This window comes from Seriola aureovittata, chromosome 19 (genome assembly GCF_021018895.1).
Source record: "Seriola aureovittata isolate HTS-2021-v1 ecotype China chromosome 19, ASM2101889v1, whole genome shotgun sequence".
Classification (NCBI taxonomy): Eukaryota; Metazoa; Chordata; class Actinopteri; order Carangiformes; family Carangidae; genus Seriola; species Seriola aureovittata.
This window is the reverse complement of record NC_079382.1, coordinates 7,372,448-7,394,949: the sequence shown is the minus strand read 5'-3', so window position 1 is coordinate 7,394,949 and position 22,502 is coordinate 7,372,448. Positions and strand designations below refer to the sequence as shown.

General features: G+C 40.2%; 2 protein-coding genes across 4 annotated transcripts; one reads left to right on the top strand and one right to left on the bottom strand.

Moving 5' to 3' along the window:
• Positions 1-20: 20 nt before the first annotated feature.
• chgb (chromogranin B) lies at positions 21-5,379 on the bottom strand. Its single transcript, XM_056405392.1, has 7 exons — positions 5,032-5,379; positions 4,815-4,861; positions 4,586-4,676; positions 2,930-4,157; positions 2,624-2,723; positions 2,383-2,493; positions 21-447 (listed from the first exon to the last, which is right to left on the bottom strand). Exons 1-7 carry the CDS (start codon positions 5,273-5,275, stop codon positions 367-369), a joined length of 1,902 nt encoding a protein of 633 aa, XP_056261367.1. The 5' UTR covers positions 5,276-5,379; the 3' UTR covers positions 21-366.
• Positions 454-21,787, top strand: LOC130187631 (solute carrier family 23 member 1-like). 3 transcript variants are annotated; one of them, XM_056405395.1, is made up of 13 exons: positions 454-884; positions 16,476-16,575; positions 16,992-17,138; positions 17,458-17,615; positions 18,821-18,980; positions 19,181-19,362; positions 19,678-19,798; positions 19,988-20,144; positions 20,229-20,482; positions 20,601-20,765; positions 20,857-20,965; positions 21,173-21,268; positions 21,509-21,787. In XM_056405395.1, exons 2-13 carry the CDS (start codon positions 16,528-16,530, stop codon positions 21,763-21,765), a joined length of 1,854 nt encoding a protein of 617 aa, XP_056261370.1. In that variant the 5' UTR covers positions 454-884; positions 16,476-16,527; the 3' UTR covers positions 21,766-21,787. The 3 variants fall into 3 exon arrangements, with proteins under 3 accessions (XP_056261370.1, XP_056261368.1, XP_056261369.1); XM_056405393.1 differs by having other exon boundaries at positions 16,473-16,575; XM_056405394.1 differs by lacking the exon at positions 454-884 and adding an exon at positions 926-1,130 and having other exon boundaries at positions 16,473-16,575.
• The last annotated feature ends 715 nt before the right edge of the window (positions 21,788-22,502 follow it).

Below are 22,502 nucleotides of genomic sequence, written 5' to 3'. Positions count from 1 at the left end.
AAGAAATAATTTAAGAGATATTTGTTTGGTCCCAGAATAACTCCTTTTATTGAGTGCAGACTGAACAAACTCATGAACACATTTATTTTAATAATCTGTCTCAGATATTATTTCAATATTTTCTCTTTATATGTATAAACATTAAAACCATTCCCATGCTGATTAATTTGGTAACATCAAAATATCACAGATACAATGATAAACAAGTTGATATTTGTTTTTGGCAAGGCTTCAGGGTTTTTTTATGTCTTATTTTTTGTCTTTTTGTAACACTGAAAGCACACTAAATTGGCAGACATGAGAGAGGTAAGACAGCAGCTTTAATCCACTGATGGCTGATAGACAGTCTTGAAATGCTGTCATAGCTTATGCACTTTTGTCATGCAACTTGGCAGCGATTTTCTGCAACTCCATGTCCATCGCCGCAAGGTTTTCCAGCTCCTTCTCCTGCAAAATATACAGCATTCATACATCAGCAACTAAATAACATCATATTATCATTTTTTGTCGTGACACCAGAACAGTCTTTGTCTTTTACCATGTTTGGAATAGAAATAAATTGCCCTTGTTTTCCCAGGCTTGCTTCAAAGTTTTCATATGTTACAATATAAACTCTGAGTGGCTGTGTGCCCAATGTGAGACAATAAAATTCAGAAAGACATGCTCTGCTTTGTGAGTCTTCATTAAACAAGAGCTTCGGCCACAATTTTTAGCATCGAGAACTGGATACTGGAAGTTGTGTGCACAGTCTGAGTCCAGGGTTTCTGCATCTCAAACTTCCCCTTTGAAGGAAGGGTGGAGAAGTTGAGGACGAGGCTTAGTTACAGCAGTATTCGTGGAGTAGCAAACGAGCTGAAAACCGCGGAACGGAGTCCGTCTTTCTGGTGAGTAAATTCTGGGAATTACAAACCATGACTTTGCTGCTTATTACCTCTGCTAAGGAAGGTTATGTTTTCACCTGTGTCTGTTTGTTGGTTTGACAGCAGAATTGCTAAAAGTACTGAAACAATTTGCACCAAACATAGTGGAGGGATGGGACATGGGCCAGGGAAGAAGGTGTTGAAATCTATGACTTTGTACATATTGGTGCAGATCTCTCAGACGTGTAGGATTGTTTGGCCTTAGTGGAGGTAAGAGCTCTACTGAATTCAACTTGCTCAGAATATATTTAACACAAATTCATGCAAAAAAAAGGTATTTGTCAATTAGATTTTTCATGTTACGATTCTGACTCTTGATACATTTACTTGATCTATGAATTATGTTGTTATGAATGTTGAGCATTTAATTCATCATAGGGCGATAGTGTGAAAACTGCTATGATCAGCAGTTAAATTCTATTATCAGCAGTTTTTTTTAATTTTTTTTAATAATGCATCGAAAAGTGTCACAATTCGAATAACTGTTGCCAAGAACTGCGCTGCATCTGTTTCCTGTTCTTTGATAACTGAAACTACCACCACACATTCCATTATCACTTGAGCTGTAAAGCTGTAGATCTAATAAATCACCATCCCTCCTCCTCCCTGACTTGTTTTTTGTGCTTCAAAATATTTTATGTGACAAGATAAGGATGTATCCATGGGCTCTCTTTTTAACGGCCGTATTATGACTTTGATTGCTCTGGGAGGCTTTAATCATGAGATTCTTAGTCTGATTGCTGCAGCAGTCATGAATGCTGTTAAGTGCAAATTAAAAAAAAAGAGGACAAACAAGTCCTGCGAGGAAGAGCTGATCTGAGCAATGCAATGGTAGACTGTAAGTATGCCAGAGTTGGAGAATAAGTCACTGTATACTAGTTAGATTTTTTCCTTCATGTATTTGGGACATGCTCATGAGGGACAGTCCTTGATGTGCATTTGCACAGATGCATATTCACTGATGCTCTGTGGTTCTGAAGGCTAAATCCTGACATCTCCATGTAGACTAGAGATTTCCATAATGAGCGTGGCTGCTTTCTCCCCCAGTGAAACAGTGTGGTGGAGGTATGTGCTTCATGGATTTACTAGGTCAGCTGAATGCATGGTGGAAATTCTTTTACGGGAACGGCTGCAGAGTAAATGACTTTACATTATGAATCGTGGTCGATATATTATATGTATGAAACATGTAAATGTATTCTTAAGTATCTTTCAGGGTAGACTCTGACTTAAGTGTTTTTTAAGATGTTGTGCTTGAATCCTGTCTGCTACATAGTGCTGTTCATCAGTATCAGACATATGAGATTCTGTGTTGCACAGTAAATTACAGTCTGTACTGCAGAAAACAATGTATTTTCTAGACCTCAGTTCAGCAGTCTTGTTAGTGAACATGACAGCAAACACATCCTCACGTCAGTCATAAAGGTCATTTTCTTTTGCTGTTAGTGAGTGCAGTTTTTACCTCCTGCGGGGTGAGTGCTCTCTGGTGCGTGCTTCTCTTTGCCTCGTCTTGATTAGAATGGTTGGCCAGCTGGTTTATCTTATAGCTCAGCAACTTGGCTACTTCATCCATCTGAACACATTAAAGGCAAAACCAAAACATGTCTGAGCTGTACAATGTAAGACAATGCAAAGAACTACCACTTATATTGTTTCTTTTTCGTATATACACATGATAAATTAATTGACGTCATCATGCCCACCTTGTCTGAGGTTGTAGCGTGTTCATCTGAATCCCTTTTAAACCAGGCAGGATGGTAGTAGCCTCTGAAGATCCAGGGATTGCGCTTCTCTGCCAGATACCTGAAAAACAGTTGCAATTAGATGTATTCTTCATGTCAGCACATGGACCCCGCTTAAGGGATTCATTAATTTTGCTGTGTAAAATGTTGTTTTGATCTGCAGTGATTTGCCTGGTGCTCTGCAGTGTTTTGTGCTCCAGGGTGCAAAATACACATATGTACAATTTAATAGTAGAAGTTATTAGATGTGATGAAAGACAGGAGTACCTAAGAGCTTCGTCCCTGTCCTTTGCAGCTTCCTCATATTCCTCTGAATCACCCTTCTGTTCTTCCTCTTCTTCTGATGAGCCTCCGCCACGTTTGTGAAGTTTCTTTTTATGGTGGTATCGGTGTGTTGGTTTCCATATACGCTTTTCTATTTCTCCCTCTTCTTTTCCGTGTCTTTTGTCAAAGCCCCAGTACTCCTGACTGCGATCCCCGTCAGCCTCTTCTTGCTTTTCCTCTGAGAGCTCCTCATCCCGCTTGTGTCTCCTCTGGTGGTACCTGCCGGGTCTCCAGTCCCTCTTTTCTCGTCCAGTGTCAAAGTCCCAGGACTCCTGGCTGCGTTCTTCATCCGGCTCTTCCCTGCCTTCTTCTGAGAGCTCCTCATCACGCTTATGTCTCCTCTGGTGGTACCTGCCGGGCCTCCAGTCCCTCTTTTCTCTTCCACTGTCAAAGTCCCAGGACTCCTGGCTGCGTTCTTCATCGGGCTCTTCCCTGCCTTCTTCTGAGAGCTCTTCATCACGCTTATGTCTCCTCTGGTGGTACCTGCCGGGCCTCCAGTCCCTCTTGTCTCTTTCGTCGTCAAGACCCCAAGATTCCTGGCTGCGATCCTCAGCTTCCTCCTCGGATGGCTCATCACCACGTTTGTGGAGCTTTTTCTTGTGGTGGTAGCGATGTGTGGGTTTCCATATGCGCTTGTATCTCTCCTCACCCTCATTCCCATGCCTTTTGTCTACATCCCAGGCCTCTTGGCTACGTTCTTCCTCTGGCTCGTCCCTCTCTTCTCCTTCCTCATCACGCTTGTGTTTTCTTTGGTGGTATCTTCCAGGCCTCCAGTTCCTCTTCTCTCTATCTTCACCTTCTTCTTCTTCTTCTTCTTCTGATCTCTTTTCTTCTAACCCCCAACTCTCCTGGCTGCGCTCGTTGTCCTCTTCCTCACCCCGTTTGTGTTTCTTCTGGTGGTATCTTCCAGGCCTCCAGCTGTTCCTCTTATCTCGCTCTTCTTCCTCTTCGTTCTCATGTCTCTTCTCCCTCTCGTCATCCAGACTCCAGGATTCTTGGCTTCGCTCGTCCTCTGGATTTTCTCTCTTCTCCTCAACAGATTTCAGGAGAGCCTCAATGTCTTTCACATCTGTTGCCTTTGCCTCAGTAGTTCCAGGATGACCTTTGACCATCTCTTCATGAGTTGCTATGCCCTCTCCACTTTTCTTGTCCAGTGGGGCATGTTTAACCCCTATGACAGAGCAAAAGGAAGATCAAAAGAGGTATAAAGATCCACATAGCATAGCTCTTGGGGACAAGTTATGATGGATTTGCCATTTGACTTCAACCTGGAAAAATTAATTATGACTTGATCATAACCAGTTTTGCATTTATGTTAAATTTACAGCCTGCACCGTGGAGGATAAAGATAATGCTGAGTATATTTTCTGGAATGGAGAAGTGGCGAAAACCGTGAACATGCTGTTCTGTCACCAGCTGGTTAGCAAGATATACAGTGCAATTTATTTGTTTGAATTTATCAGGTCCTCAGTGTCTCAGCAGCCTAACAGTTAAAGAGTAGCAATCTCCTTAAATATACAGTCTACATACACATGAGACTGTTTTAATGATTTATGCTGAATGAGCATGAAAAATAACAGTAACCCATGCGCTACAAACCTGCTTGGAGAATGTCTTTGCATTCCTGATCCAGCTGGGAGTCCGGTTTGGAGAGAGCTTTGGACAGGACTTCAACCAAACATCTAGTTATCTGCAAAAAAAACATAAATTAAATATGTAGTTCTATGCTCTTATCCAGACTTAATTATTTTTTCTTTTCTTTTTATTTTGGTTCCATAGATAGTTCTGGTTATTATCATAATTATCAAATTGCGTTAGAAAAGCATACCACGTCTTCTCTCTGTCCTTCTTTTCCCACTGGAAGCGCTAGATTTTCTGCATTAGAAAAAAATGAAATAAAATTGAAGTTCAATGTGGAATTGAAACAGTTTTGCAGGCAATAAAGTAGAGGCGTCGTCGCTGTCGCTGACTGTGGTCCTGAACTGATCTCACTAACTTGCAGCGTAGCGCTCTGCGAGAAGAAAACCCGGCGCTCTTTCACCTACCTGTCAACAGAGCCGCAGCCGCAGCGAGAACAAAAATAAGTCTCATCTTGGCTCGATGAGGGTAAATCCCAACAAAGTGTGGAAAAGCACCAACTCCCGTCCCGTCCCCTTCGCGGTGGCAGGAGAGAGCTGCGCTGACTGGGCGCCTGCTGCTCTGAGGGCTGGAGCGGAGGAGCGCCTCAAATAAGGAGAGGAGTGGGCTGGAGGAGCGTGGGAGGAACGCTTTAGGCTCCGTTAGTGTCATGACTCATTAGACCTGCAAAGGAGAGTGACCTGAGTGAAATTCGATGCACGCAAAAAGTCGGCATTTTGTGAAAAGCTAATTAGTAATCTAGTTAGTGCCACGGTTCCTTCAGGTGATAGTTTTAACGGGTTTAAGAGACGCTGGAATTAGAGCTCACGAGGCGTGTTTGTTTTAAATGTCACGAGATGCCTGAGGGCAGACCCGCACAGGGGTGGACACAACATCACGAAGATTTCCCGCACTCTTATGCAACCTGATACTAGAGCCCTGCAACCTTACTTTGGGATAATTGATAATGTTATTTTTTGTGTCAGAAGCTGATTCAGCTCAGCCTCTGTTTGTGCTGCTGCTGTTGTTATCCATTATATTTGAAGTTGCTCCTTCCCCTCTTTACTGCAGGTCTGTTGTTGCTGTTGAATTGCATTAAGTTGCAGACATATTCATGATATTGTGCCCCGTTGTTCATTTCTTTTCTTTGTGTTTCAGAGCAGGCTTACCACAGTCTCCTGTGGTTATGCAATACCTCCTTGTTTTCAACTGCAATGTTGCCCTCCATTTTATGTTGCCTTTAAATGATCAAATGTGGACTAATGTACCATGTATTAAACAAAGTAAAAAAAAAAAAAAACAGACATGTACAGCCAAAGAGTCTGACCAACCCTGAGTGAGAATTTAGCCCAAGTGACTCCTCAGTAATTCATTCAGCCTTCAGCACATCCCGTACATTTTCCCATGGGAACTGGGTGAGCTTCAGCACCGTTAGAGGAAACTAGTTAATGGAGACTTGGATCGATATCTGTTGTGGTTAACACATAAGTGACATGGATGTATTAGAAGAGTATCTTTCTGCTGTTACTGTCAGGTACATTCAGTGAAGGAATGATATTACTAGTTGTGGATACAGTGCTGCTCTGATCAGGAGGATTATGTGTCTGGTAATTCCTTCAAAAACACAGCGGCAGAGAAACATTAAAAATGTATCTGTTTGTATATGTGGATGGCAGTAATCTTATCTTCACTTCAAACTTCTTTTGACTCCAGAATTTCTATGAAACTTGGCATTGCATGAACAGTATCTGAATGAGTAACTGCTGCTGTCTTCATAACAAACCCTGGATTGGGATGAGCTGACATGTGCAGCGACAGAGCTCAAACGTAGTAGGCTCAGCTCAGCGTGGCTCAGAACATTCAAACTGACATCTACTGGCATCTTCTTTTTGGCACTTTGAATGAATTTTTCTTCTTGCCTCCTTGTACAGCAATTTGCTCTTCTCCAGTGCATATACTCTTTCATTCAGACACAAGAAAAACAAGTCAGAAAGTGTGTTTGAGTTACGAGAATAGGATACTATAAATGTAAAATAACTCACAGTCTCATCCACATATATGGTCCTCTGAAGATGCTTAAAAATGCATTTTTACATGGGATGTTTACACAACAAGCACTGACCTTAATATATGGCCAAGTGCATTCAAATTCAATCATGTCTAGGAAACTATAAGCCCAGAAACTGCAACAGCTGCAAGCAAAATGCGTATATCCTGCTCCATGATTCTGCTCTCTCCTCTGTGCCTCTCATGCCTACATGACTGGTTACAACATCTATCTTTGTTACTGCAGACAGCCTCCACTGTGGTAACTGAAATAATTACTGGTTAGAGCATAAAACAATAATGTCAGGCAGGGAATTGTACATCCAAGCAATACGCACTGATCCAAAGCAGCCAGTGAACCTAATCTTTTGTGTGAATGATAGTAGGACAACTTTCATTTTCACGTGCATTGTGTACAGTGAGCAGCATCAGCAACATCAGTAGCAGCAGGGTAGCACTGCTCTGCAGTTTCCTCTACATTCCCGGGGGAGGGAGTCAAGTCTGTGACTGAGGCTCACTATTCCACTGTGAGCTATCCAGCCACTGGATATCAAAGGCACTGAACCACTAAATTATACAAGTCCCTTGCTCTGAACAATGTGTGTGTGTGTGTGTGTGTATGTGTGTGTGTGTGTGTGTGTGTGTGTGTGTGTGTATGTGTGTGTGTGTTTGTGTGTGTGTGTGTTTGTGTGTGTGTGTGTGTGTGTGTGTGTGTGTATACGCACTCACATGTGATGCTGTGTATGTGTTTTTGTGGCCTTTACTGTTATTGCTCCAGGCCTCATTAATATTTTATTGAGCCATGAAGACATAGGAACTTACAGGCAGAGAAGGGCGGATTTAAGAGGGGAAGCTCAGTTTGTGCAGACAGGCTCTGAAAACACGACTCAGATCAGTCTCTCTCTGCAACACCACCGCCCCTTTCATCACGACCATTTACATGCATGAACAAAAAGGCTCACGATGAGCACAATACAGTGTGCTGCATGAAAGCCTCGGCGGGGCTTTGATCTGCGGTGGGGATGAGCTTTATATTTGGCTCAAAACTACTGAGAGACTTTGATGATATTCTAAAAACAAAAGGGGAGTGATTCGATGGTCATCTGTGGTCAAATGCACTTACTTTTGCTAATGTCTGTCTTGTTAATGTATCATTATTGTCTGACATTTTGTAATTTTCTTTTGAGGAGCCACTTATTCTTGGTCTTTTAGCACAGTCTGATGTAAGAGGTTCTCATTAATTAGCAAACATCTGTCCATCTCTAATTTGAAATATGATATAAATTAATTTAACAATAATACTGACAGCACATTTACCAAGAATTATTAACACAGGCTTTAATGACTTAAAAACTTCACAGGAAACAAAGTCATTTAACCCTTTGCCTACTAACCAATTAAGATGTTGAACATGGTAAACATTACCCCTGCTAAAGCTCAGCATGTTAGCACTGCCAAGGTAAATGTGTTAGCATTCTGACCATTAGCATTTAGCTCAATACACAGTTGTACTTAAGTATCTGCTAGCAGATTCTTAGTTTTGTTGACACAGGCAGGGCATTAAGATTAGGTTATAAAGCAGGACACACTGGGTCTAGTACCATAGTATCATGTCAGATGATATGCTTTAGTGCATCATATTCCCAAATAAATTTTCAATTAAAATAATGAAAAGCAGGGAGTAGCCCAGTAGCTCACCTGGTAGAGCGTGTACCACGAGTCATGGCTGAGTGCTGACTGCAGTGGCTTGGGTTTGAACCCAGCCCAGGGTCTTTGCTCTATGTCACAGCTGCTCTCTGAGAAAAAGTTAGCAGAAGTTAGCGGTTAGCGAAAAGTAGCTGACACATAACTTGGAGGTCTTGAACCCTGAGGCAGTTTCCTTCTCTTGCTATTCATAGCTGTCGGCCAGCCAATAAACACTGAGGGAGACTCAGACATAACGCAGCTCAAGTAATGGTGAAAAATAAAGGAGGATACACTGCAAAGAATATGATGTGAAGTGTGGCTCCAGATGTATAATGCAGGTGTCATTACAAAGCTGCTTGGCTGTTTATTCATTAATCAAACAGGATGACAGAGGGATTGTATTGGTATCTTTTACATAATCTGTCTGCGTTGCCAGACTCTGTATCCCAAACTGTAATGCTATTAGCATCACTATTGTAGTAGCAGGGTGATTTCTCAATACAGCACTCAATTGGACCCAAAGGGCCTGTGCAAGACTGAAAAGGCCTGTAAAGAGCATTCAGCTCTGATTTATTGTGTAATACAGGATTTGAATTGTCCTAATTACCCGACACACAGATGAAGGTTAATCATAATATGTAATGCTTAAGAGTTCCTTTATGAATCCTTTAGCTCCCATCACTTCTATCTGTTTTGAAATAAAATAGGGTGCGACTCCACAATCAAATATCCGAAACAGAACCTGAAGTGACTCATGAAAAATAACACTGAAAGTCCATACTTGAAGAACTGCACACTTGAGTTATTCTGCCATCACCCATGAGTATTTCTTTTTATGACTTCTGGCTTTGTTTTAGTAAAATTGCTTCATTTCAGTTAAGTGAAGAAAGGTGAAGATCCTAATGAGGTCTTTGGGGAGGAAAGGATGATGAGTACAACTGAGCAAGGGTCAATGTAAATAAATTATGAATGGGGCAGAGCAGGCCCATCTTTATGAATATTTTGACAGCTCTAAAAGTATATTGTTCTCAGAAGAATAATGACCATTAAGCCGGTTGCACTAGCTGCAGAGGAGAGTGTGTTGCGGTACTTACTGCACTCCTAGCTACTTCAAAACTACACCTCTTATGGGTGTGGCAATAGTGCAGTGGAAATACATGATATGTTTCCAGTAAAGATGCATGTTTTGGTCAAGGGTCACGATTATGATTAAATGATGATTTTACTCAATTTCCTGTACTTCTGTGATGGCTTCATATGCGGAATAAAATCAATTCCACACTTGCGCAACATTTTGACGGCCCATGTCTGAGTCATGGAGGATGTCAAAACCCATACATCCAGCCAGAATGCCCGGGGCTCATCTGCTGAAGGATGTAACACCAGCAGCACTTCCAATTCTGCAGGACCAGCTGATTTTTAATGTGGTTTACTGAAAATTGCAAATGAAAGTCACAGTGTTATGGATGATGCAATGTCAACACTGGTCAGCACAGTTATCAAATATATCTCAATCCCAAGCCCAGAGAAGAGTTTGAGTGCCGATCACTCGGTTGTGGCTCTTACTGAAGGAAACATACAAATATTCAAAGGGGTGTGGTTTAACACCTTTATCAATCTCTGTGCAGCATAGTCGTAATTCTATGTTTTCTTTTATTTATTTATCTATTTGCAATTTTAAGATCCTATTAAGATTTACTTTATTAATGTGTTAAGATATTCATGAAAAGTGTTGTCTTCGTATAATGCAAAACCATCATTATACATCTGCAATCTGACATCAATGATGATTTTGGCTAAGAACGCTTTGGATTCTGGGAAATCTTCTCTTGAAGTATGACTGAGAACTGAAACTATTTTCACTTCTGTTTCAGCTGTTATTTATAAAAGCTTTCACTGTCGTTGTAATATACTTGTTTTTGTATACAATGAGCTACAATGAAGCTGCTTTAGTATAGTACCATAACCATACATTAAAGGTCTGTCAGAGAACGTCTCATATTAAACAAGTATAATACATCGAAATAACTCAAACTTGTAATTGAGCTAAAGGTGATTTACTGTCCACTCATACAGGCAAGTTTCTTCTTTTTTTTCTATGACTGTAAATTACATATTGAAGATAAAGCTGGCTGTACATTTTATTCTTATAAAGGCTTATTAGGTGCCCAGTGAAAAAGAATAAATCCCTGTTTTTCTGCTTTTTGCGATTCCGCCCTCTATTAAATCCTCTGAAAACAGGGTTTTACATCTAAAGTATTTCTAGTTACTGAGTGATTTAAACTGCTTCATAAGATCTTTGTGGGTGTTTGGTCAGAACATCACATTTTGATTCAAAAGTATCTGAACTCTTGATTTGTGCATGGAAATACAGTGGTAAGAAAGAGTAAGTGTCATTAAAGCATTTACAGTGTGTGCTGGAAAAATCCCTCGGGTTAATGGCATCAATAAAGGCTAAGAGTCAGGAATGATCAAACCTTGAGTCCAATCAATGAAATAAGATTGCAGGTGTGGGTTAGAGTTACTTAAAACTGACGTGAACCAAAGCAGAAACAAGCAGTAAAAATCTAGGTCCTCATTTAGGCCTCTGTGTTTAGTAGCCTGTAATTTGTAGACACAAAAAAGCATCCTATTGGTCAAGGTTCCTTTGTCTGGCACCTGGCCTGTCCTGCAAACAGATTTTTCTTTGTTCATCCAATGTGGAAAACTCAGCCGGGACATTCTAGCTTATAGATGACACGGTTTTCCAGTTAATTAGATGATTAATGGCACTTGCCTTCTGGGATGTAAAATCCATAAATGTCTTGGTCTGTATTACATTTGTGTTGTGGTTAGAGTGGTTGCAATATAGGACCCCTTGGGTTGAAGATGGCTGTTTAGCCTTTAAATCCACCTCCACCCCCATCATAGGAGGACAACTTTATTTACATCTCATTATCTATGGACTGGTATATTAAATAGTTTGGGAGCATTTCTTCATAGTAAAGTTTGTCTGTCCAGGTGTTTGGCTCTAGTGTTTGCCTTCTGTAGGGTTGTGTTTTTATACCTCTATTTCCTGACAGCATGACATCATTTCCTTCTATTCGGAGTCAGACTTCTCTTCCTGGTCACAAATTTTCTGCACTTGTTGGAACTGGCACATTCTCTTTGAGCCACTTGAGGCGGAAGCTTTCTCTCTTTTGGAGTGGCCCAATCAGAGCCTAGACCTTAATCCAGTAGAGATGCTATGAAATGACCTCAGAGAGTCGTTCACACCAGACATCCTAAGAATATGACTGAGCTGAAGCAGTTCTATAAGAACCAGCTCTGATAAGCAGCTACTAGGAGAGCTTGTGTGAGGTTATTGGTGCCAAAGCAGGTTCGACTTGTTATTAAATCCAATGGTCCCACCAGCACGTTGAATGTTTAATGGCTGTATTCAATAAAGACACAAAAGACTACAACTGTGTGATATTACTTCACTTCAGATCAGATCAGATTCTGATTTTATGACCAACTGATGCAGAAAACCAGGTCAATCCAAAGGGATTGCACAATTTTTATTGCCACTGTTCCTCTCTTTTGCTCAACTGAGCCCCACCCACTCTAAACCAGTGAGAACGGTAAGGACAAAAACAATAACACAGAGATCTCTGATGTGAAAAACAACTAAAACTTGGGGAGAGTTTGGCAGAAAATGATGGGTTCATGTAGGACATGATTGTTTGCACAGAAGTAGGAAGTTAATTGAGGAAATACGTAGTACTACGATGCATCTATGGTAATCATTTTTAAATAAGGCTCTGTCACTTTGTCTTAATCTGGGAGAAGTAATGTTTCTATAACTACTAAAATATTTAAAACTAGTTTAGTAGTATAGTATAAATCTCATGTTCACAGTAAGGATTTTTAGACACAGAACTTCTCTTATCTAAAACATTGTTGCTTGCATTGTTTCAGCTCATCATTCATATTTAATCACCCTAAACATAACAAAAGATTGGTGGCCGCACATCTGAAGATGTTTACAGACCTTTTGTACCGAACCTCTGCAGTGAATGAAAATTTAATGGCCCAGTGTTGCTGCATATGCTTTTTCTCTCCTGGATTTTCATCATGGGTATTGATTTTGATGTGTTAATGCAAACTAGCCCTATTACACAACTTAATCAGTCGGGCAGAGGCACAATTGTGAAGAAAAGAGATCAATATCAACTTTCCACAGGGGCCATCAAACAGTTCATTAACATGTGAGGCCAAGCTGAAAAAGGGAATTAGAAAACTTAAATCATTTTCTGTTGAACTGTCTTGTGTGGTCTGTGCGATCTCCCTGGTCTGCATATTGATTGCTGATTACATGAAGACTCCTTTGCGCCTTGATAAATCTCCTCAAACCACAAAGCTAAAGACGTATCCTCTGAGAGAACCTTTTTTTTTTTTTTTTTTTACTATAAAGCACATTTAAAGGAACATTCAAGTCTTTCTGTCATTCCTCGCTTGCTTCATTTCTTCAATGCTTCAGTAATCCTTTTGTTGCTGACTTACTGCAGCTGTCTTAGCAGCACTACTACAATATGACTTCAATATGTCACATGAAAGAGCTCACTAGAGAGAAGACTTCAGTTAGTCACGGTAAACAAAAGCAGAAATTACATTTAAAAAAAATCAAACTATATTAAAAACTAGTTAGCTTTTCAATAAATCAAAATGCACATTTTCTATGGCTGGTTTGTGCAGTGTCTGTTTTAGTTTGAGACACTCTTTTTAAAGGGCTCCCTTAAATCACAAATTACCACAGACTTTCCATGTCATTGATTTTCCCCACTAATTGCTGCGGAGTAAATGCAACCAAGACACAGTCAGGCCACACCGGGGAATATCTTGTGTTGCATAATTAGGACTGCAATTCACTCACAAAATACCTGCAAGAACAACTTCATCTTCTTAGGCTGACGAGTAGGATTGTAAAGACATTTAAATATACTATAAGTGATGTTGTTTTTGTTGTAGTTTTTTGAAGAAAACATGCAAAAATGTATATGCATTGGTTGCAAAAGACGAATGATTTAAAGCTTTATCACTGATCCCCCTAGGATACAACAGACAAGCTGTTGTAATATCTTAATAATCTAAGTCTAATATTGACGTGATATTAAAGATTATTGATGCTGCCTTGAAGTATTTTTTCCTGCTGTGACCTTCAGCTCTGTGGTTAAATTGACAGTGATGTTAAACACTGTTCACAAGGTTGAGAACATCAAGTGGTATGGAGTCAGGACTGAGACAGCAGCAGGAGAGAATTTGATTATTTTGTCTAAATTCTCCCTCAGGGTCAAGGGTTTAAAGGTTGTCACTAAGTGTAAAGCTGTTTTTTTATACTGACCTCAGACAAAACCTCGAAAAGGTGACTTCTCTGCTGTACATATTTAAAAGTGCTGCATACTTTTGCACTTATATTTAACAAAGCCACAAAGTGCTTCTCACTTGGACACAAAGGGAGAGATATAAAATGCATGAAAAGGAAAAGCAATAACATTTAAATGAATAACTAAAATCAGGACAAGTATCAGCATAAAAAATAGGCTGAAAAACTTTTCATTTTCATTCAAAGGAGTATTTTGCTTTTTGTAATGTAAATCTACAGAGTAAGTTTCTTGTTTGAATCAATAGCACTGTCTGCCTCTCTGCAAGGACGCTCACACTGGTGTCAAGATCAATGCCAGTTTGGGAACAAAGATGTTTTTTTTTTTTCCCTCACCCTGACTCACATTTGAATGGATTGGTGCTGGCACTTGTTTGCTTTGAAAAGGTCTGTGCTTTCTGTTGGACACGAGTATTAGCCATTCAGCCTCTAATCTGATTTTATTCAGCTGAAGGAGTTGGGGAAAGAAACATGCATATTTGATGTAATACGCTCGCATGCGTCTAAAATGTCTGATGTCTATGATTAGACGACAACATGATAAGATAAGAGTAACTACTAAGTAGATAAGCATTTCTCAGAGCCATAAGTTTACTCATATGCATTTTAACATTTGACCTACTCCTTTACTGGCAGCAGTTTATATTGTCCTGATATGCTTTCGGCAAGTTATGAAACATACTGTGCAAAATATGTCACACGAGAATGAAAAGATAAATAGATTATGGTATATGGTGCTGCCACTGTGCCATGTGCTGCCACAAAGAGCTTCCAAGAGGATCTCAAGTGTTCCACTACTTGCTCCCTCAGGCGCTACTGAGAGACAATGGCTTGTTGTCGCATGAACAAATACTTTATGTGCTGTGACATCTGCTGACTGAATGTTCTCTGCAGCTTTTAACCCCTGTGTTTACATCTCTGCAGCCTACCTTTCCCTGTCAGACATAGCCTGCGCTATTGTGTAAAATTTACTTGCACATTTGCAACATGATTCTTAGTCACACTACTGTCAACTGAAGTGCAAATGTGAAGTGGCTGCATCACCACGGCTGTCATACTTTGAATAATGAAATATCATAATGATGTGTGTTTGTTTGGTGCGGCGCTGCTGTCGATGTGTGACATTTCCTGAGGGAGGAATCATTGGGAAGAAACAGGGACACAGTATGTTTTATAAGCACTGTGTCCCTTGTGGTAGTATTTTTCTTTTCCCCCATGTACAGTTTGCATGAGCTGGAGCAATGACCTAATAGATGATTCTTCCCCTAAACACACACAACATAACAAATTAAGGAGTACGGTTCGATGTTTTAATGAGCTGAAAGATGAGTAAAAACTTTTTGCACTATCTGCCCACAGATTGGCTGAATTGCCTCTCTAATCTCAAAACATGAAAAATTAAGCTGTCTGTCAATAATAAGTCATAAACTGATAAAGCGACATTATCTAGAAAAAAAATGTCACAGGGAGTTAATGATGCGCTAGATCGCAGCCAATGAAATCAAAGTTTTTGGTTCTGCAAGTGGTGTCCTTTAGGAAATAAATGACTCCCTAAGTGCTGAGCCCAACTCCACTTAAACAGCACATGTTAATGTTATTACAAAAGCAAAGAACATCTCAAAGTGTAAAGTGCTGTGCTGCTGTTGATCGTCCCTGCTTGCCCTTTTTTAAATCAGTTCCTCTCTACTTTCTGGCAGATAAGTGATGTGTCAGTTTGATGTGGTCTTATCCTGTGATACTCTACTTGTGTCATTAATTCGTCTCAGTGAGGATAGAGGAGATATTGTGCACATCCTCTCGAAGGATTTTGCAGACATTAGCCTTGGGCTGCAAGTGACTCCCGGTTGCTATGACATGACATCCAGCACCACACCAAAGACAAGTGATGAGTGGGAGCACGGATAGCTGACCGTGTTGCTGTCCTCTCAGTGTTGGGATTCAGTGAATAAAACTGGAGACATGGAGTGTGTTGTTACACAATAATTTCCCAAGATTCTCTGCTGCACCTGCCTTCACACATCTATCAGCGTCACACAGAGAGATCATATCAACTCTGCGGATTCTCTTCTCCCTCTAAGTGATGGAAGCATCCTCCCTTTGAAGGCCTAAATCTCTTTATCTGACTATCTTCCCAATTTGGTCCCGTCAGCTGATTGTGACAGTTTGAGCTAAATGCTCACCATGATGAAACAAAACATCAAGCTGAAGTTGTCAGCGTTCTTTCCAAGTACTTAATTAAGTTTAGTTTTGTTCCTCAACATGAATAGAGTAAGTGAATGAATTAGGCAGCCTGCTCTTGCATATAACACTTTTTTTCAACCCATTAAAGAAAAACATCAATCCAGCCGTCCATCTATTTATTTATCAATCCATCCATTCATCCATTATTGTATAAGCACTGCTTAACTTCAGTTGACTTTGTGTTTCATTGAAATATAATCTCTCTCTTGTGCTTTAGTTGTGTTAAATTAATCAGTTCCCCCATGACAAATTGTCAGTGATTATAAAATAGATAATATAAATATATAATGAGATTGTGCCTTGGGTAAATTGTGCGTCCCTCCCAAGTAAGAATTCCACTTTGTTAAATACACTATACACAAAGTAATAATTAACATAGATTTGTAAATGATTAGTTGGATAAACTTTGTCCTATGGTGAACACATAATACCCGCTGCAAAAACTGAAATGCTACTCAAGTAAGGATGACCTTTTTTCAATTTATCTCTTTTTAGAAGAAGTCAGCCTCAAGAATCCAGCACCAAGTTTTTATTTTCTACTGTAGTTACAATGGCTTCAAGGAAGGAAAGGGGCGAGCTCAACACTCTTGCATTTGATGTAAGTACAATGATTTAACTACAATGACTGAATGCAGGAATCTTTAAGTACTAAGACAAGTTGGGAGTAATTTAAGTTCAAAGTTTGTAAAATTTGAGCAACTCACACAGCCCATGCAGAGGGCACACACATCACAAAATGTTATTCTTATACATTTGGAACAGATTTGTAAAAGCTTTTCCACTTTACTTTTTGCTTTAGCGCTTTCCACATTAGCAACCATTAGAGAAACATCCACCTGTCTATCTACCTGAGATGTCTCTGTTTCAGTACAATCCAAAATGTTTCTAATAATTCAGTAATAAACATATGTGTACCAGTCATAAAAAACAGTCATTATGGCATATATGGCATGTCTCTGGGTGAGCTGCTATCTATTTATTTATGTCTGTTTCTGGATTTGCATGGCGCGGCAGATGGGTGAACAAGTCAATGATCAACCCGGAGAAACGGCGGGTAAGACACGTGGGAGCAGCCGTGTAGAAGAGGACGACAGAAATAAACCAGTCTATTCCGTGACTGATGTTCCCCCCTGGTACCTTTGTATTATCCTGGCCTTTCAGGTTGGTTTCAGCACCCCACCAGTGCTGACTTTAGCATTCAGATTCATTTTGAACTTGTGACATGATCTCTCTCTAATGTCTTGTGGATTTCCTGGATGTTGTCATTGTTTAACCCACGCTGAAATTGGGCATGTAAACAATTGAAGCTGCCAGTGAAATCTAGATGCAATTCCTTCTTTGCCTTGTGTCAATCCAGAGAAGGAAGACAATACTGTAGTAGGCTCGAGACCACTATTCTTAACATGTGTTGGCAGTATTTGTAGTGGTGTCATCAGTACCGTAGGTTCTTCACTTTCATTACTGCTCCTTCCCTCTGCAGCATTACCTGACAGCATTTGGTGGGATCATCGCCGTCCCTCTCATTCTCTCAGAGGGGTTGTGTCTGCAGCATGACAGTCTGACCCAGAGTCGCCTCATTAACAGCATGTTCTTCGTCTGTGGTTTGTCCACCGTGATGCAGGTCACCTTCGGTATCAGGTCAGAGGAATACTGCTAGTTTATTTCACCATCCTGTAAGGAAATATTATCAACATTGTTGAAATGAACTCTGCTTACATACAATAAATACATTCCTTTTGATCCAAATTGAGACACATTTTTACTCTTACAGTTTAATTACACCATTTTATGGAAACAACCTTATACTATGTTTGTATTCACCATGAATTAAATGACTGCATTTAATCTTAATGGGTTTGTTCACAGTGACAGACCCACAGACAATTGTCCTGTTACTCTGCAGTTCGCAGTTAGCTCTTTAGTTTCTTTTAGCTCAATATTTTGGTTTAATGTCACATTTACTGTATAGTTCAGTCTCATCAGTCTGTTTTACAGCAGCAGTATGGAGCAGTTTTTGGGAAAAACAACCTGCTCAGTGCCAACTAGCAGCTGGAGACCCACACATTTTTTCTCAGAGGCAGAGACCAAAACAGACCTGAAAAGAGAGTGAACATTCATCTGACAGACATAAAAACTTGTCCAAATTAACACTGATCTTGCTCTATGTCTGTCAGATGTGTAAATAAGCAAATGTTTGCTAACATGTTAGCCATAAGGTGTTGTACAGAGCAGTGTGTCTGATAGCTTGTTTGGGAATTGCTCTAAACCTAAAAATTCAATCATGCAGTTAAGTTGGTGAACTTCAAAATCCTTTTATAATATTTAGTAAAATAAACATATTTTTCTTTGGATACTGTTTAAAATGTAATTCTACTTTTTTTTATATTTTATTTTAACCAAGTACCTGCAAAACCACTAATATTCCCACCAGCCACAGTGGTAATTAGCAAATGTTAGCATGCTAAACTAAGATGATTAACTTATATCTGCTAAATATCAGCATCTTAGCATTGTCATTATGAGCACGTTAGCATGCTGACCCAATATTTTTAGTATCAGCATTTTGTTCAAAGCATTTCTAACAGAGCTTCTAGTGTGGATGTTGACTGCTAGCCTTGTTTCTTAGTAGAACAAAGTCTCACACCCATTATTATGCAGGTTGTTGGACATACAATCTTGTCTAATTACAAAAACTGATTCAAGGAAAATCAAAACAAAAATGTCCATCAAATACGAGCCAAACAGTTAGCTAACATTCCTTTAAATGCTTTTTGGATTGACTTATTTCTCATTAATTCATTTGACTGACAGATAATTATTTCTGTTTATGTCATACTCTGTAGGCTTCCCATTCTACAGGGGAGTACATTTGCCTTAGTGACACCTACGATGGCCATGTTGTCCACACCAGAATGGAAGTGCCCAGCTTGGACTCAGAACGCCAGCATTGTCAACACCTCCTCACCTCTCTACATAGAAGAGTGGCAGACGCGCCTGAGAGCAGTGAGCCAACACAAACACGTTGCCTTCACAGCTTTAGATAAAATCTGTAGCACTCATGATTAATTCAGTGAACTCTTATGGTTTCTGCTTTAGGAAGTAACCAATCATGTTTGTTGTTATTTTTCTTTGTTGTCTATCACTCAGCCAAAGAGAGAGTGTGCTAATGCTAATGGTCTCTGTTATTATGTTCCTGTCCACAGCTGCAGGGCTCAATCATGGTGGCCTCTCTCCTCCAGATCCTGCTCGGTTTCTCTGGCCTAATCGGCTTTCTCATGCGCTTCATTGGCCCGTTAACCATTGCCCCCACAGTATCTCTCATAGGCCTGTCACTGTACGATGCAGCTGGAACCAAAGCTGGCAGCCACTGGGGGATCGCTGCTATGTATGTAACCACTCGCTGTCATGTTGAATGCCTCTTTGCCCAGTAGGAAAATAAATGTTTTTACTCAGTGAACAGGAAGTATTTGGCTGCAGATTTAGCACTGACTGTCTTTCTTTGGAGGTCACAGTCCAAGATTACATTACAAATTAAATTCTGCCTGGTAATGCTAAAGTCTGTAGCCCTTTTGAAATTTAGATATGACAAGCCTGACCTTCCTGCAATGGAGATAGTGTCACCACTGGCCAGTTTCAAGTATGAGATCAGTCTCTAATTTGCACATCATCATGCCAATAAGAGTTCTTCTCATACCTGCAGGACAACAGTGCTGATCATCCTGTTCTCCCAGTACCTCCGTCTCATACCAGTCCCTCTTCCTGCATACAGCAAAATCAAGGGACTGCATACCTCAAAGTTCCTTATCTTCCAGATAATGCCTGTATGTCCTTTGGAAAGTCATCACTTCTTGTGATACACTCATATACTGTGATAGCAGTGAAAGCAAATGACTTGCACTGGTTTACACTACAATACTTTATTGATGCCAACATTATTATTTGGACCATTTTTGTTGCATTTTATATAGTTACCTGAAAAAACTGAGACTGATCTTTTATATATTGATAAGATTCTGCTGGGCGTTGCAGTCTCATGGTTAATCTGCTACCTCCTCACCATCTCTGATGTCCTACCATCTGATCCAGCTCAGTATGGCCACCTGGGCCGCACTGATGTGATGGGAAATGCGGTGACCGATGCTTCCTGGTTCACATTACCATATCCTGGTAAGTTCACAAGAAGAAAAACATCACTGCTGACAGATGTTTTTGTTGACTCTTCAATAATCACCAGTTTGACTCCTCATTCAGGTCAGTGGGGGACCCCAACTGTGAGCCTGGCAGGTGTAATTGGCATTACGGCTGGAATAATATGCTCCATTGCAGAGTCTGTGGGCGACTACCACGCATGTGCAAGGCTGTCGGGGGCACCTCCTCCCCCCAAACACGCCATCAGCCGCGGCATTGGTGTTGAAGGACTCGGCTCTTTGTTGGCAGGGTCTTTTGGCACAGGCAATGGCACAACCTCATTTAGTGAGAATGTGGCAGCCCTTGGCATTACCAAGGTATGGTCCATAAACAATATTCCAAGTTTACCATTAAGAATAAGTAAACATACCAAGATCAAAAATAGTTTTTAATTACATCTTCTTGATCTGAAGCTTGGCCTTTGTGTGACAACAGGTGGGTAGTCGAACTGTGATTCTCCTAAGTGGAGTTTTCATGATTTTTTTGGGGATGCTGGGTAAATTTGGAGCTATTTTCACGACCATCCCCACCCCTGTGATTGGAGGGATGTTTCTGGTCATGTTTGGAGTCATAACCGCTGCTGGAATTGCTAATCTACAGGTAAACAACAGCATGACTTTTTTTTTTTTACTATTATTTCAAATGCTATTTTGCTAATCGTGGTGTTTTACTGACACATCCCATTTTACAGTCCACAGACATGAATTCCTCCAGAAACATCTTTGTTTTTGGTTTTTCCATGTTTTCTGCGATTGCCATTCCAAACTGGATCGGCAAGAATCCTGATTTCATAGACACAGGTATAATCAACAGGAATATTTCATTACTTTTTAACAGATTTCACCTCGACTACTATTAACTGACATTAAATTATTCTGTCATTTTGAAAAAACTGTACTGGACTAGCATTCAGTCTTTTCACTTGAATAGAGCAGGAAGTGAGGCACATCAAACTCAAGATGTTTTGACTGGATCACATTCTCTCTCGTCCTCTGTGTGTGACTCAGGTGTGAAGGAGGTGGACCAAGTGTTGCATGTATTGCTTACCACTCATATGTTTATTGGAGGGTTCTTTGGCTGCCTTCTTGATAACACAGCTCCTGGTAAGCTGAAGTGAAAGGTTGCTAATGAATCAAATTGCATTGCATGCACATGGCAGACTTATTGCAGTTCCATGTAGCTTCTAGGCAAGCATATTATTTTCTGTTCTATTGTTTCTCTGCTAATATTTAATCATTATTTAAATCACAGATTTTCTGTGTGTTCTGTTCTGCGAATGTAAACTGTATTACTACAAAGAAAATGTGGTGTACTCTTCTAACATTGTTTCTGATGCCTTTCAGGGACTAAACGTGAGCGTGGCCTCTTAACCTGGGACAAAATGGATCCTGAAGACTCTAATACCTTGGAAACGGAGGAGGTATATGACCTCCCCTTTGGCATAACCTCTTTTCTCTCATCCCGCTCTTGGGCTCGCTACATCCCTTTCTGCCCATGGAAGGGCAACACATCTCAGCACAAATCTGAGGACAGCAACATGTTACAGAGCCAGGGGAATGAGGGAATCCATTCTGAAAGGTCTGAACTAGCGTTGGTTTAATAAAATAATAAAATACCTGATACTTTTTTGTGTCGCATTGCAGTTTTTTTTTTGTTTTTTTTTTACATAATTCTAGGGACACAGAAATATTGTACACGCTATACTACATCGCTGGTGGCTTTTTTTCTAAATAAATAATATTCTATTGGGGCACTTTTTTTTTATCAGATGTTGTGAATAACAGCACAAGCTGAATAGCAAAACTCTGTCTCTCTAAAATTACAGTAAGTTGATTTATGTTTTCTGTCCTACAGTACAGGTAGCAAAACTGCAATCAAAGTGTTAAACATAATGTGGAATCCACGCTGAAAGAGAAATAAAAATACCCGAGTGTGAACTGTGGCTCTCACATTCTGTCAACACCAATAATGAACAACAATCAAATTGCCACTGTGTTCTTCCATTACTCAGAACTCTTCCAATAACTCATGGCCGATCACACACGAGAGACAGAACTAGAATAATGCACTCTTCATTCTCCTCTTTCAAAGGAAATTAAATTTAGCCTGTGGGTAAATTTATTATCGCACAGCCCTATCTCCACACACATCCAGACTGCTGCGTGAAAACCCACAGCAGCATCCCTCTAGCTGTTACTGTGTTTCTTTTTGCAAAAGCAAACAAGAGATAACACATCTCCCAAATCTTTCTATTTGCCTTCATTTCTTTCTCTCTGTATTCATTTCCGCTGTCTAACCACCTTTGACAGGCAGGTGGGATATGGTGGTATAATGCTT